The sequence below is a fragment of the Rhea pennata genome, chromosome 16, assembly GCF_028389875.1.
Source record: "Rhea pennata isolate bPtePen1 chromosome 16, bPtePen1.pri, whole genome shotgun sequence".
Classification (NCBI taxonomy): domain Eukaryota; kingdom Metazoa; phylum Chordata; class Aves; order Rheiformes; family Rheidae; genus Rhea; species Rhea pennata.
The window spans coordinates 15,962,506-15,978,529 of NC_084678.1; the positions used below are offsets into that span (position 1 = coordinate 15,962,506).

General features: G+C 43.0%; 1 protein-coding gene across 1 annotated transcript in view; it reads left to right on the plus strand.

Annotated features, from left to right (window-relative positions):
* Positions 1 to 16,024, plus strand: part of COL20A1 (collagen type XX alpha 1 chain) — a 62,091-nt gene that overhangs the window by 11,556 nt on the left and 34,511 nt on the right. Inside the window, exons 7-18 of the mRNA XM_062588931.1 lie at positions 1,208 to 1,363; positions 2,263 to 2,382; positions 2,562 to 2,726; positions 3,798 to 3,962; positions 5,307 to 5,479; positions 6,668 to 6,803; positions 7,425 to 7,570; positions 9,629 to 9,752; positions 10,218 to 10,357; positions 10,579 to 10,708; positions 11,287 to 11,429; positions 12,533 to 12,665. Of these exons, the coding sequence (XP_062444915.1) occupies positions 1,208 to 1,363; positions 2,263 to 2,382; positions 2,562 to 2,726; positions 3,798 to 3,962; positions 5,307 to 5,479; positions 6,668 to 6,803; positions 7,425 to 7,570; positions 9,629 to 9,752; positions 10,218 to 10,357; positions 10,579 to 10,708; positions 11,287 to 11,429; positions 12,533 to 12,665 (1,731 nt within the window). The remainder of the gene's footprint in view (positions 1 to 1,207; positions 1,364 to 2,262; positions 2,383 to 2,561; positions 2,727 to 3,797; positions 3,963 to 5,306; positions 5,480 to 6,667; positions 6,804 to 7,424; positions 7,571 to 9,628; positions 9,753 to 10,217; positions 10,358 to 10,578; positions 10,709 to 11,286; positions 11,430 to 12,532; positions 12,666 to 16,024) is intronic.

Here is a 16,024-nt window from a genome sequence, read left to right on the forward strand (position 1 = left end):
GCTAACAGCTTTTATCAGTACAGCTTTTAAAGAACAATCCAAAGCTAGACTAGACTGATGATGATTTTCTAGCTGGAAAAAAAAGGACTTGTTCTGCAGCTGATAGCACTGGCAGTAACTCCTCTGGCTGGCAGCAAACTCCTGCTTGTTTTAAAGGTTTCTTCCAGTCTTCAGAGGCCTTGTTTTCACAAATGTACGAATTTGTGTTGCTGACATATGTTGTCACCTCCCCGGACTTCTGAGAGATGCATGTAGGGGTTTGCATTCTTGAGGAGTCCCGCCCAGCCATGGACTTACCCAAAGGACAAATAACTCTTCAGAAGGTTAGGAGTGCATCAGTGTTGTTGATTACCCAACCTGCTCCATGTCCTGCCTGGAGTGGTTCTTTGTGTTTTCCCAGATGACTGACTTGTTCTGATCCTTCGGTTTTGTCAGTTGAGAATATGGCAGGGTAGAAGGTTCACAGCACTTTTGAAGAGGACTCTTAGTGGTGAAAATTGGATTGGCCAAAGCATTTGCATTTGGTCCCTTGAGACGGGTAGGAAGCCATGGCTGTGAAAGAGATAGGAGAGTAACTTGTTTGCAGCCTGCTTAATCTTGATGGTATCATCTGTTTCATTCCACCACAGATGTAAAATCCCCCATCTGAAAAATATTCAGGGAAGATGCATTTGATCAGCAACATGCCCTATCTTATCCTCTGTTAAGCTGCAGGCCTGGGGTGGAGAGAAAGGCAGGGCTGAGTATCTGTGATGCCAGCAGGGTTTTAGGAAGAGATTGAATTTAATATAAAGCCACTAAATAATTATAGCCCACAGGGAATCTTGTGGTGGAATGGAATTAAACAATCACCTGCAATTCTTTTGAGACGTAGAGCGAGATAAAAGGGAAGCACTAGACTGGGGCTGAGATATAATCAAGCTGACAGTTTGCAGAGAGAAGTGCCTAGGTTAGGAGCACAGTTTCTCATAAGTTTAACCCCTTAACTGCAAAAATGCAACTGCTCGCCACTCAGCTGCTTGGTACTGAGACCTGTTACCCTTAGCTACATGGTTTTTACCAAGAGGGTGGAATGGGTCAGGCTGGCAGATGGTCCAATCTGCCATCCAGACAAGGCTTTACGCTTCAGATTTGTTTCTAATCTTAAAACTCAAGCATTTTTTTCCTCCTTTTTCCTCCTTTAAATATCAAACATTATCTCCCTCAGGTTCCCAGTTTCAGTGCGACACATCGGCAATGACTGATATTGTTCTGCTTGTGGATGGGTCTTGGAGCATTGGACGCAACAATTTCAAGCTAATTAAAGAGTTCCTGAGCACTTTGATTTCCCCATTCAATATCGCCCAGGACAAGATAAGAGTAGGTAGGAGACCTTCCTGTTTCCTGAGCTTGGGAAATTTATCTGAAAACATAGCTGTATTTGAAGATGCTGTGGTCTCTGTTCCTGTGTTTATGTGCTAATCTGAGCAGCTTTTATTCCTCTAGGCTGGGGTGTGACAGACCACTCTTGACAGCTTTTTCTGCCTGGTAGCAAGCTCTGGCCTCTAGTGGCTGTAAAAAACAGTTGTACAGTGAACAGAAGCAATGTCTTCTGATTAGCACCAAGTCAGGCATTTAGGGAGCACTCAATGCTCGGATACATTTAAGGTTTCCTGCCCAGCTATGACGAGGTGCTCAGTTTACACAGCAGTAAACAGAATGTTGTTGGTGACACACTACAGTTGCTTTGGTTCAGAACAGTGCTGCTTTCAGTTCTGAGCGACACTCAGTCCAGCTGACAACACTGGGCAGCCTGTGCACGAAACAGGAGACCCTCAGTGCAAAAGCTTTGGTTGAAAATTTGGCTCATCTCAGCTAGAGAGAAAACTGACACAAGTATGGAGTGGAAAGGAGAAAGATTAAAAAGAGCAGAATGTACGTGGCCTTGGGGACAGTGCAAATCCTTCCTACTCCTTGCAGCTGCTTAGTTTGACCTGGGAGCATTCCTGAATGATGCTGAGACATTGTCAGCTACTTCAGAGCACCACTGCAAGGGTAAGTAACACTGCACCCAATGAGACTTGAGGCATCACCTAGTTGTCTGTGTGCTTAGGACCATGAAGAGAAGTGGAGCTGGAAACCAGGTCTGTTGGCCCCCAATACAGCACTCTATTCACTATTTTCTGTCATCCTACCATGACAAGCCTGTAAACTCCTCCTCCTGAAACCAGTCTCATCTTCTAGCTTGGCTTGCATGATGCTAATAGCTCTTGCCTTCCCCAGGGTTGTCTCAGTACAGCAGTGATCCCCGCACAGAGTGGGATTTGAACACTTACACTACAAGGGAGGAGGTGCTGGAGGCCATGAGGAACTTGCGGTACAAGGGCGGCAACACATTTACAGGTAACTCCAGCTCTCAGATGTCTGCTAAATGGTTTTTAAGGCTGCAAGCCAGAAAGCTGTTCTCCTATGAGAATATCCTCCATGGGGAGCAAAGCTATTCTATGGCTAGAAAAAAAAAAGGAAAGGTTAAGGATTATCTGTGAGGCTTTAGTGTACCATCCTTCTGTGTTCCTCTCCAGGCCTTGCTTTGACCCATGTCTTGGAACAGAATCTAAAACCAGAATCTGGTGCCCGAGTGGAGGCAGAGAAATTTGTGATCCTCTTGACTGATGGAAAATCCCAGGATGACGCCAACCTGGTTGCTCAGACCTTGAAAAGCATGGGTATAGAGATATTTGCCATTGGTAAGAACACAGCTATTGAAGAGCTATTAAGCTCTAGGAAAAGGCTAGACTACTTTCACTCATGTTCAAATTGAAGGCTATGTTTCTTCAACTTTGATAGGAGCAGCCTGAAGCTGTAAAACTAAGATAGTGGGCAGGACTGCGTTGCATTGTGGCTAAGATGAAAATTAACTCGTTTATTCATCACACAGTGTTTTGAATGGGGATTTTGTTTGTTTAAAAAAAGTGAACGTGAACCGTTCCTATACATGCAGTGGGGGCACAGTTGCTCTGAGCTGTGTGGAAGGGTGAAATCAGGGCTGCATATGAGTGTAACAGGTTGAGTTGTCATCTGATGAAGCAAAACATCCTTAGAGGGTTAAGCAGTTAGTTTAGTTTCCATGGCTCTACCATTCATGTGAATGTTGTGAAAAGTGAATGTGAAGGAGGAGTAAACCCTGATCTACTCTCTCTAATGCTGTCTCTGAACTGTGAAACAAAATCTGTGGTCTGTGGTAGGGCTTGATTTGCAGAGAGTTAATGAGAAAGGAGAGCAGAAGGGTAGGGACAAAGGATGCTCTGCACTGGTAAAGTTCTGCAAAATAAATGATGTGCTTTTATTCCATCTCCAACTCTTTGAAATACAATGTGATGTTCTGATGAACAACAGACTCTCTGTGGGGAATACTGGCACCTCATAAATATAAAAAATGTTTATTCATTCACTTCTTCCCCCATCTATGCCAACTACATCCAAGGGTGAAAGATATCTGCCTTCCTGGTAGCAAAACCTGCAAGCGATGTGAAGGCAGGAAAACACAAGAAGGATTCACTAGACTGTCTCCAGGCCACAACAGACCTTTTGACCCCACAGAGTTTAAAGCCATTTCCAGACTGGACTGAGGCTGTAGCTTCAGAAAAGGCCAAGGCCATTCTTGGAAACCACCATCCCACTGGGAAGGTGGATAGCTCTGCTTGGAGAGCACAAGGATGTCCTCATTCTGGCCTTGTAAAAGCAACATGTAAACAGGGGGAGGCCTGAAAGCTGCTCGTCTCTGGGGAATTTTCTCAGTCTTGTTTTTTGCTTACCAGGGGTGAAAAATGCTGATGAAGCAGAGCTGAAGCAGGTGGCCTCAGAGCCACTGGAGCTCACAGTGTACAACGTGCTGGATTTCCCCTTGCTGAGCTCTCTGGTTGGCAGGCTCATCCAGGTCTTGTGCATCAGGATCAAAGAGAAGAGGAACAGTGAAAACACAGGTGAAATGAAACCTGCTCTGTGTGGGCTTAGCTTCCTCCCTGCTGGCCATATGTCTTCCTCACCGCCTGGCTGGATCTTTTCTCCTATTTTTCCATCTATGAGCTCTACCATCTTCTCAGCTCTGCCTAACTCTTCTCTCATGCTGGTCTCCTTGCTCAGCTCTGTTGCTGCCTGACAGTGCTCCTGCTTTGTCCTCTTTCTGGCCAGTTTCACATGTGGTCATTATTTTCTGCAAGACCCTTTGGATGTAGTTCTTCTCTCTTACTCGACTGCAGGCTTACTACTGTCTGTAACAAGCCACAGAGAGATGTTACCTATGTTTGTTTCCAATCAGCTGCTCTCAATTGAGTTATCTATTCTTGGACTATGTGTCAGTATAGGCAAAGACTGTTCTTACTAGTGATTTGGATTGCTCTTAGTGGATATAAATATTTAATGACAAAAATTACTGTTACAGTAAAGAGAGGGCTTATCCTCTCACTTCCATTATCCTACTGAGAGATAACTGTGTTGTCACTTTTTCCTTCTCTGAGTTTCTTCCAGCCAAGAGGAGGCAGAAGAAGCAAAGATGCTAATATGGGAAGACATTAGGGAGAGATGAAGGTGGAAATATGGAGGCTGGATGAGGAGACAGCAAAACATCTAAAAACAATTTTTCCACACCCTTTTTTTCAGATGATGGATCTCCAAAGCATTTTCAAGTTAAAAATGAACAATCTATTTCTTTTCTTTGCTGGAAAACAGCTTGTGCAATGAACAGAAGAGTGAAGAACCACTCCAGATGTTAGCTTATATCATCAGGAGCAATATCATGTACATATTTTCATTTCTCTCTGCTCACAGATTGGCCTGAGGAAAATGGGAGAGTCAAACTTTCAAACATAATTTAATTCTAATGCTCTGGAGATTCATAGAGATAAATTGACTTGTCCTTATCAATTTGAAATTGTTTGATACAATTAGACTGTTTTTTCACAGGTACAAGTTATCCTAAAGAAAGAGGCACTGTTTAAAAAAGAAACCAAAATATCTTCTACTTGTTCATTTTGACAGATCTTCAGGATTGAAAAAAGCTGGGTCATCTTTTCTATATAGGCAAAAATGCAGGCTTATAATGAAAATATATTCCCAGCATCCATCACAATACACAACTTGTTCTCAACAGAGTATTTATGTTCTCTGTATGCTAGCTTTTTAATATTTATATCAGAACAATTTGGAACATTTTTTGAACTCTACAGGGAGGGAGACTGTAACTCAATTTGAAAAATATCACTCATGAGTAAGAAAGTGCATCTGGCATGAGAAGATAATATAAGAAAGTGACTGTTTTGAATTCCTAGGTAGCACTGTGAAAGATATCCCTGTGAACTCCAGTCCCCAGCTGAGCCCAACTGACCTTAAAATATCAGCTGTGACCTCTAAGAGCATGCACTTGACCTGGAATCCTCCTCTGAGACCACCAAAGAAATATCGTATTATGTATTATCCATCTAGGGGTGGCATCCCCAAAGAGGTGAGAGGCCTTTCTTTGAACAGCTTTGACAGCAGTATCTTCCAGGTGGTGGCTAAGAATTTAAGCAGACTTGAACAGACTAAGAGATGAGGGTAGAAGTGCAATTATCACAGTGTATCAACTAAAACCAGGTATGAATTTAAATGAACACAGTGACTACATATGTGGTCAACTGATAGAACGGCAAAGCAAAAGTATCATGTTACATACAGCAAAAGTATGAATAAGTATCATGTTACTAGACATATTGCAAGACATTCTGATGCAGATCTTCTGTCTCTTGAACAGTGTTATCCCCTACCTAAAATCTGTTCTGATTAAGCTCAGTCATGTACATATCTGCGCTTCAGTTTTGTCTGTAAAGCATTTGCTATCTCCATGATGTTATAAAAATAATAATTTGGGGACTATAGGCCAAAACATTCAGGACCTTGCTGTTGTTGAGCTGACAAGTACTACCCTCCATTCCACTTGTGTAGCCTCATTGAATCTGAGGTGGGGTGTTCAGGAAACTATCAATTTTGCTCTTAGACCTTCAGCTGGGCAGACAACCCTGACTTGCGGTTCCCTGAATGCCAGAATCATTGTCGCTTTCCCATTGTTAATATATTTTCCTCTGATTGCTCAGCCTTTCAATATTCAGAGAAAATAGATTTCTGTCTTCCCAACTGCTATTCTTGTTTCTCAAATTGTGGGCAGTTAGCATTTCCTTTCTGCCTCGCTGCTCTGAACCCCTACTCTGCCCTTCCTTGCAGCAAGGCTGACCCCATGTCGCCAGACTAGCTCCTTGCAAGCCTATGGGGCACTGGTATCACTTGGAGTCGACATGCTGGTACATTCAGCTGCCTAAATATGCTACTTTGTACTGGATAGAATAAAACAGAAAAGCTTGATAGGTTTCCACTAATTTCAGTGAGAGTGCTACTAGAGCCTTTGCTAGATCTGTTTGTACAGATCCCATCTTGGAGGACAGGCATCCTTAAGGCCCTATCTGTTTGGGGGAGGGTAAGAGAGCCTCCTCAGAGATACTAGCTGGCATAAAATAAAGGGGGTAATTGAACTTCATGTTTCTGGGCACAGAACTATGACAAAGAAGTTGCACCTGCTAGAGAAGGCTAATTCAGCTGTTCCTTTGCTAGAGAGTTGCCAGCATCTTTCCATCCTGACAGCCTTCCTTTGTGCTTTCAGGTGGTTTTAGATGGAACAATCTCCTCTTTGCAGCTTGTCAACTTGACCTCGCACACAGAATATCTTGTGTCAGTGTTTGCTGTTTATGACTCTCCCCCTGCTATGGGAGAGGGGCTAAGAGGCGTCACCTCCACATGTAGGTCGTGAGTACAGAGAATTATGCTGATGGACAGTTCTGTAATAGCTCTTATGATCCTCAGGTTGGAGCTTGGCATAGTATTTCCCTCCTCAAGTTCAGACAGTCTGCGTACGACTATCTCTATCCTTGGGACATGTTCAGAACTTGGCTGGACAAGATGCTGAGGAACTCTCTCTAATCTGGCCCTGTTTTGAACAGGGGGTTGGACCAGAGAACTTCAGGGAGCCCTTTCCACCTGTGTCATTCTGCAGAGGAGGGCACTGTGTTAAGCCTATCCAGACATGGGTGTAACCTTTTTTGCTAGAAATGTCTTTCAGCCCCTTGTCCCTTTTTATCCTGGGATTCCACACTAATTAATCCTATTTATCCATAAAGTGGTTATTGTACTGTGTTAGATGCTAGGCAGATGTCCACTGGCTTACAGTAGCTGTTGCAAAGCCAGCACTGCTCTGGAGTTTGTTGTAAACCTCGTACGCTGAGGACGTTCTTCCTATGAGTCCTAATTGCTTTCCTTAAACTGACAGTTTGGCTTCAATACGCTTGAACATCTGAGGGGAGGAGGGGACTGTGCTTTAACTGGCTTATTTTGTGAGTCTTTGTCGTGTTTTTTTCCCCCAGTGCCTTTGTCTTCTCCCCGTTCCCTGCGCGTCTCTGAGCTGAGTCACAACAGCATGAGGCTGAGCTGGAAGGCAGCAAAGGGAGCTACCCAGTACCTCGTGCTCTGCTCCGCAGCCCCCAGAGGAGCAGAGGACTATACGATGGAGGTAGAGTTCAAAAGAATAATGCCACTGTTTTTCCTCTCTCTGGGCTGTCCTCAGTAAAGTTAGGCCGAAATGAACCCTCAGCTCTTTATTATCAGTATGCAGGTGAGATTTAAATGCTGGTTACTTATGGAGCAGATTTAAAACACAAAAACCTTTGGGAGAGTTCCAGTTAGTGAATATGTGAGCTGTGGAGAGTTAAATGTAAACTCAGGGGCTCTCTGGAAAATAAAGGAGTTTGGCTCTAGCTCTACTATTTATGAATTGATGTAATGTGTAAAAGTATCATTGTTATTATTGGTAGCATCTTTCATGAAAGATTTTTTTTATTATTTTGTATCTGAATATACTTTATAAAGAAGGTCAGTGTGGTTGTGAAGGTTTCACATGTGGGATACTGAGGCATAGGGAGAGGAGTGACTACTGTGTAGGACCCTAGAAGCCTTGGGATTAAACCCACATCTCTTGAGCCCCAATTGTAATTGCAGTATCCTTGATTCTGTACAGAAATGTCTGTTTTGTTTATCTTTAATTTTTTCTTTGAAAATTTATCAAGGTAGTTTCCTCTGACTCTAAAGCTGGGCTTATGACACTGTGTAAAAATAAAGTAATAGCAGATGAATGAAAAATCTTTAAAAACCTCTAAGGTCTTGTGTGGATTTTAATAAGTTTTCTGGAGTACCCATATACTGAGGATATGAAGTATAGTAGAAAGGATCTGCTGCTGCTTTACTCTCCTCTCAGGGGGTTGAGTTAGTTCCTTGTTTGTGCATGAGGCCTCTGCCACATGTGCTCCATATGGCTTTGGAGAACGTGTGCCGCCTCTCGGACTCAGATTCCCCTCCTAATGGCATAGCGATAAGAACAATTGCAAGATGGTTTTCAAAATACAGCAATTAATGCTTGTACTCTGCTTCCAATATACAGATGTATTTTTTTTTAAGATTCAGAGCATTTTAATAGAGAACAACATTTAAAATTATGTTTTAACATATTAGAATATTTCTCCTGTTACTTGACCTACCCAATGTAAAAGTTCAATGCACTATGGCTGCGTGATGTCTACAAAAATATTACTAAAATGTTCCTAGCCTTTTTTAAAAGTTTGCTCCTTTGTATGCAGACTCCTAAAGCACTCCGAGGTGGGTTTCTGCCGTGAACATCTTGTGAAAGAAGAGATGTGGCTGTGCTCTGTTAGCGGCAGGTGGCAGCATTCCGGCTGCTACGGGCCTGCATGCAAACAGGCGACTGCTGTAAGCCTGAATTTCCCTGCATCTCTCAGGAAACAGGACCTTCAACTTTTGCTTAAAACCTCAGCTTTTATGCACCCCTTTCATCCTCTCTCTCTGTGAGACATAAGACATAGTACCCCCAAAACGTTGCGCTGCTCACCACAGCAGCTGCCTGTTTGGTCTCCTCTGGCCTTCATCCCTAAAGGGCTGTGCTCCATCCTGGGGAGGTAGGATTAGGAATTTGCCTTCTCTTTGCAAACTTTTGGGACTGTCTCAGAGAGAATTGGGTCCTCTAAGGGGACTCACCGTTGCACGATGCCTGTAAATGAAAGTGTTTGAACTGCATGTTATGTTGCCTTCCTTTTTTAAGGATTTTTATTAAGGATATGATTTTTGAGTGCTATGTTAGAAAACAGCCCTAAACTTAAATATTCTCAGTTGTGGAAGCGACTCTCCTTTCTACCTCCCCCCTCACCTTCCCATTTTAGTAAATTCTCCAGAAAAATCTCAATGAGATTTTTCTTAGAAACAGAGAATCATTTCTTTTCCACTGCAGGTGAAGTGTAAGAGACTTATACATCTACAGGCCAGGGCAGGAGAAAGCGATGTGTACTTGGGTCCCTTAGGAAGTGAGGGGGCAAAGCACTGACGACCGTAATACACCTACCCAAATTGTGACATGTCACTAGTATAACTAAAAGGCTAATTAAAGTATAACTTTGGCTTCAGCCTGTGTCTCTGTAAGATCTTGCTTGGCCCTTGTGCTGTTGAGGGCATTGGAGGGTACCCTAGAATTGAAGGGTACTCCAAGATGGCTCTCTGTTGGTAGGTGAAAGTGTCCCAGCCTGAGGTTCTACTAGACGGGTTGTCGCCCAGCACAGAGTACTCTGTTGCGGTGTATGCAATGTATGGGGAAGATGCAAGTGATCCAGCGAGCATCCAGGAAACCACCTGTAAGTGTTGCTTCCTACTAAGGTGCTATTAAACACTTAAGGCATGTGAGATGTTAAATGAGGTGCTTCCCATGCAGTTCATGTGGTTTGCAAACAGACTGTCTCTTCCCTGTCTGATCTTCAGCAAATATTGTTCCATGAGGGGATTTCTAATCACATGATGCGCTATGGAAAGGAGCAATTTTCCTCTGGTAAAAGAGGCCTCCTGAAACAGTGTTCCCCAAGATGTTTGTTTCTTGAGGAGAAAGTGGAATTCTTTGGCCTTTTCTCCACCTAAGGCCCCAGAAGCCTTTCTTGACATCCAGAGGCATGTATGGCAGTGATATAAAGAGAGTATTTTCCCTCATAGTGAATGAGCCTCCTGGTTTAAGGTGGAGCCTTCTACGAGTAGTAGGAGACAACCAGTGGCATTGCCTTTGTACAGCCTTTAAAATATTTAAGTGCTGTCACTAATTGTTGTTGCAGTGGCCTTGAGTGCTCCTAGATACCTGAGTTTCTCTGAGATCAGCCACTCCTCTGTCAGAGTCAGCTGGAAGGCTGCGTCTCAGGCAGTGAAAGCTCACCACGTGACCTACATCTCCAGCAGAGGAAGTAACACTGGGGAGGTGAGTCCTCAGTGAGCTGGTAGATGGAAAAGAAATCAGGAGGTCAGACTCTGCTCTGTCCTCCCTCAGCTGCATGGTTCAAGGAGGGCTCACCTGCTGGCAGCATTTTAACAGCGGTACCGACATGGGCACCTGTTATGCAGTTGTCCCCAGTGTACCAATCCCAGGGGAGTTCAGCTCCAGGCTTCTCTCCTAATACTCATGTTACTCTTCCCTTGTAGGTTGAGGTTCCTGGCACTGCATCATCCACAGTCCTAAGACCTTTGTCCTCATTCACCCAGTACTTCATCAGTGTCAGATCTACATATGATGAAGGTGACTCCTTGCCAATTACTGGCAATGTTACCACATGTAAGTAGGCAAGAGAAATGCTGAGAGATTCAGAAGGTCTTTGGACCCAATTACAGGTTATGAAATTGGCTTTTTTTGTGCCCTAAATAGGAGATTTACAGACCAGTCCCAGCAGGTTATGGCCAAAACCCTCACACAAAACTCAGAGGACTATTTAGAGGGTTGTTCTTTGTGTGTGGAATATGCCCAACTGTGTTAGGTATGAAATGAGATGGAAGAATTAAAGGAAGGAGGCAAAAAAAAAAAAAAAAAAAAAAAAAAAAAAAGAGAGAAAGCAGTGTATTGGTAACCTGTGTGTCCTTGAGTGCCCTCATAGCCTTCTCCCCATTGAAGTGCCAATGTGATGCAGGTCCTTTCCACAAATGAAATAACCCTCCTTAATTAGGGTTTTAAAAATATTTTATCCCTTTTTGTTCTGATGGCTGTTGTCATTTGGCTCTGGAGAAGTGAAAGACATGCTGGTCTCAGACATCTGCCTGGCTGATGTTTTGTTCCCTGACCATCTGCTCCCTACCTTGGCTCTGACAAAGCTCTGTCAGTGCCTGCACTTCAGCTTGTTTTCCTTCTGTGTCTCTCAGTAAAGGTCCCCCCACCACGGGCACTGAAGGTTACTGAGCTCTCAGGAAGCAATCTCCAACTGCAGTGGGAAGCTGTCGCTGCTTCAGATGTGGTTGTCTATCAGATCAGATGGAGCACCCTCGGTGGAGAGAAGCCTCAGGAGGTACTGAACCATGCATAGCTGGGCTTTGTGCCTGCTTCATGACTCTGAACTTGCTTGTGGAAGTGGAATAAAGAGATGTAAAACTATTCAGGTTAATGGACTCAGGAAATTCAGTGGTTCACCACCTGACTGGAGAAGCCTTTTGGATAAAGGCCCTTGGATCTGTCCTGGACCTGGCTTGTTCCGTGGATTAGTCAACAAATTGAGTGCTGGTAGAGAGAGGAGCAGGGAAGGACTACAAGAGGGTGGGCACGAGTCCTAAAGTATCTGGGAAGACTGGAAAATGTTCTTTGAAAAATTAAAGGATGAAATTCAAGAGGAGCAAGTACAAAGTACTAGGCTTAGGCAGGAATAATTAATTACAGGTATACAGGATGTAGAACAAATAGCTAAGTAGCTATTCAGCAGAAAAAGATCTCGGGTTACAGCGAATCACCAATTCACAATGTCAAGTTGCTGAGGAAAAGACAAACATCATACTCAGATATCTATAGCTAGAGGTATCACCTCTAAGATAGGTAAAGCAACTTCTGTTCTGCTCAGTGCTGTGAGCACTGATTAATTTTTACTGCTCTTCGAGAAGGATGTCGTTCTTCGCAGCTGGGCTGGAGTAAGAGTGTATTGGGACTTCTGTTTTCAGTACCTCTGAAAGGTACACTGACACAATTTCAGTCTCATTTCAGCCTCTGAGCGTGAGCATGATGGAGCAATGATACGAGCACTGGTGCCTCACAAGTCTATCTCAGAGATACCTTGTAGGTATTCTAGCTTGCCTTACAGAGTTGGGATAGCAATGATACTGAAAACTAAGCAAAGGGATTTCATGCTCAGAATAGGTAGAGTAGCTGGTATCAGAGCACTGTGTTGTGTAGTAGTAGCTGCTGAATATAATTGGGCAGCAATGCATGGGCGTCTACTCAGAATTAATTAGGGCTGGAATTTTGCCACTACTTAAATTTGTGCAACCCACAACAGCAGACTTTATTCCCAAAGCCCAGTGATAACTCATACCTACAGGCAGTCTTGAGTCAGGCAGCTGGATGGTGTGAGCTAGCTTGGGAAGGCCTGGAAATTCCACTGACTCATTTCTTTCCCTGATGCAGCTCTCTGTTGCTGGAAACGTGGCAACCGCTGTTCTGCCAAGCTTGCAGAAGAACACGGACTATAAGATATCCATGTGGGCCTATTACAAAGATGGTGCTCGAAGTGACACAGTTTCAGTTCAGCATAGAACCAGTAAGTGATCAGTGCTCAGTATTCATGGCTTAGGGAAAATATACAGGCTGTGGGATAACTCAGAACAGATCGCAGACCAGCAGCTTGGATCTGGTCTTTTCCAGCTCTGAAAACCCCAAACTAAATGTATAAAAGCGGCTAGCAGTATTTAGACTCCCATTTTAGTATTCTGAGCCTTTTCGGATACAAAGAGGCTGGGCATGCTTAGGCAGGTTGGTGTATCTTACAGATATTTGATGACCTTGCATTACTTTGTATAGAATACATTGCTTTTTTCCCATTTCAGTATAGTGTATTGATGCAAATGTGCTGGCTTTCTGTAGGGTATTCAGCTGACTGTGTCGCAGTACTACCTAATAAATGTTTCCTGTTAGTAAAATATTGTCTATTAAGGAGAGTGATGAATTCCTCAGCTACATAACTGCTGAATCATGCTTCATCTGATGAGAGGGAATCCTGCAGTCATACTCTGTGTGGAAGCATTATCTAACTCTCGCTTTGTACAGACAGGATATGAGGTTAAAAAGTGGCATTCCCCGATGTCCTCCTAATTAATATTGCCTGTGTAATGGCTTTGTTGGCAGAAAATGGAATATGATTCATTCAACAGCAGCAGTCCACTCCTGCATCTCTCAGCTCTCAACTTCCTTTGCAGAATAAGCTCATTTAGGTTGATGATGAGTTGATGAAGCTTAGAGCAAATGATTATCTTGAAATAAGAAGTTCAGGCTTCATTAATAATGAATAATAATGAATAATAATAATCTTTGTTTATAGAAAGCTACCCTAGGCAAGTACATAGGACAAGAAAAGAAACGTGCCCACAAGAAAAAAGAAAATATCGTACAGCTATCCAAGAACAAAGGGACAATTAGAGCTGTTTAGAAGCTTGAGTAAACAAATGTCTGTATTTTAAGGCAGGAATTACAGGATGCCAGAGAATCATCCTCAGCCCACTGCAAAAGTATGTGATGGCACTCTTCTAGGCATATTTGGACAAGCCACTCCTTGCTGGAGTTGGCACCCCGGTGGGATAGTGAAGGCAGTTGGACTTCAGCTTGTCAGCTTGTTGTCCTTGTGCATGAACAGGAATGCATTAGAGATATCATTCGCTTCATGAAAAAAAGAAAATGTTCAGACAAATCAGGTGTACAACTGGGGAGCCAGGCTGCAGCCTCCTGCCTGGGTGCTGCAGGTCATTTTGCATGAGCAATCAGGCCAGTGCCCCACATTTCTCAGTGCTGATACAGGCACATACTATCAGTGTCTTTGGATTACAACATGGTAAACAGCTGTAATCAAGTGTGTTGATCAAAAGCAACAGAGGGAGATGAAAAGGCACCTTTGTTTTGCTGCTTTTCTATTTTCTTTTCTTGGCATCATCCCCATACACAGAAATAAAGACGTGAAGTTTCTCTTAAAAATGCTTCAGTAGAATTTGTGAGAATACTGAAGCTTAAGGGCAGTGATGGAAGTGAAATTCGGCAGGAAGCACTGGTAACACATGCTTATCTTTCTATCCTTCATTCTCCTCTGAATACTGTTTTCTTGAAGATTAAGGGGGGGAAAAAAGCCAGATCAGAGTGATGTTCTTTGTATGCTGCTTTTGTGAAGCCGAAGTGTATTCCTCCCTTGGGGGTGAGGTGAGAACACCAAGTTCATTTTGTTCAGGATCACTTTGCCTCTTGCACCAGGTGAAACATCCCATTTCAAGGTCAAATAGTTTATGCTAAAGGAATGCTGCAGAAACCTCACAAAAAAACAGCAGAAACATCTTCCCTCCTAAAGCCTGTTCATCACTGCAGTATGTTTTTCCATAGGGTTGGGCTAAAGTACCTATTTTTCTTGGCAGACAGATTTTTTTTTTCCCCAAAGCTATGGTTTAATTTATCCCCAAAGTACTTGTGAACTCAATTTAAACTGTCTGAATGGTTTTGTCTGGAAAAGCAACAAAAGTTGGAGAAAGATTCGTATGCTGCAGATCTCTTTTTATCTTGGTGTTTAGGTTCTCATGACATAATTAAATATTCAGTGAGCAAGAGGAACTGATAATTACTTCTGGAGTTCAGAAGTGTAGCTGGACCAGCCCAGGTTCTGTAAGCCTAGTCCCTCATTGTTGTTGCTTCACTTTTATGAGTCTCGAATTGAAAACCTAGTGCCAAGGAGAGAGGACTCTAGTCAACAGAAAATGTACAAAACACGTATTTCGATTCTTAATTATGGCTAGGAAAAAATAAGAAGTTAAGGCTTTTCTTCCATTATCCCCATTAAGCAAACCTTTCCCCATGGGCTTACCAAAATACAGAGCAGGAGTAACAGTTGACTGATATATTGGCCAAGGATAGTAAAATTGTTTCCATGTGCTTTTTCCGTTGTTCTGTTGTATCTTTTTGTCTTTCTGTTATATTTAGACTGAAGACTCTTTTGAGTTAAGAGCTGTCCTTTTATTATGTTAGCATAAATTATCTAGCCTAACAAAATCCTTACCGTTGACTAAAGGAGTCTACATACTGCTATCATTTGTCACACGAATAAATAATCCTAGCAATACTTCAAAAGGACACAAACCTTTCAGACAAACTAGCAGGAGTTCAGAGGATGCAGTTTTGGAGAGGAAGCTACAGGGACATAGAGGCAGTGTTGGCTGGTGATCCGTTGAAAGATCTGGAAGTTTTGTCCTTGCTCAGAAGCAGATAAGGACGTCTTGTACTGAGGGGAAAAAAGAAATCTCACACTGTGAGGTAAATGAGTCTGCCTGTTCTCCCTTGAGCAGAGCAAAATTGTCACGTTTTTGTTCTGAAGATATTGGGGTCTCTTTCTGCCACCGCATTTCCTGAGTAGTGCTCTCGAGCAGGGGTGATGTGAATGTCCCTTGCAGGATACCTAAGCAGTCCATTGCAGCTGACAGCATGGTGGTACAGAGCTTACCCTGCAGCAGAAGGGCTCTGATATGACTCGGGGATCCAGACATAAATGCAGGACTCTAAGATCTACTGTGTATGTAACTGAATTACAGCAGCATAAGAAGATATTCAGCCTCTTGACTGATTTATACTATCAGCATGAATTTTGGGGTAAGCACTCACAGTCTGTACCCTCCTGTGATAATCAGATGTAGCTCAAATCTTACTAAAAAAGGGTAAAGTGAAGTGACATTATGTCCCAGAGAGAAGTAATCAAGGCTTGGTGGAGGAATAGTTACATGTTAAGCCACCATACCCAAGCTGTGTTTCTGACTTTTAATAGTTTGCTAACATCGACTTTTCGAGGTAGAAAAACTACCTCGAAAACTACCTTTAATAGTTTGCTAACATAGACTTTTCGAGCAGGGCTGTAACAGGGCACCCCATGTTGTATGT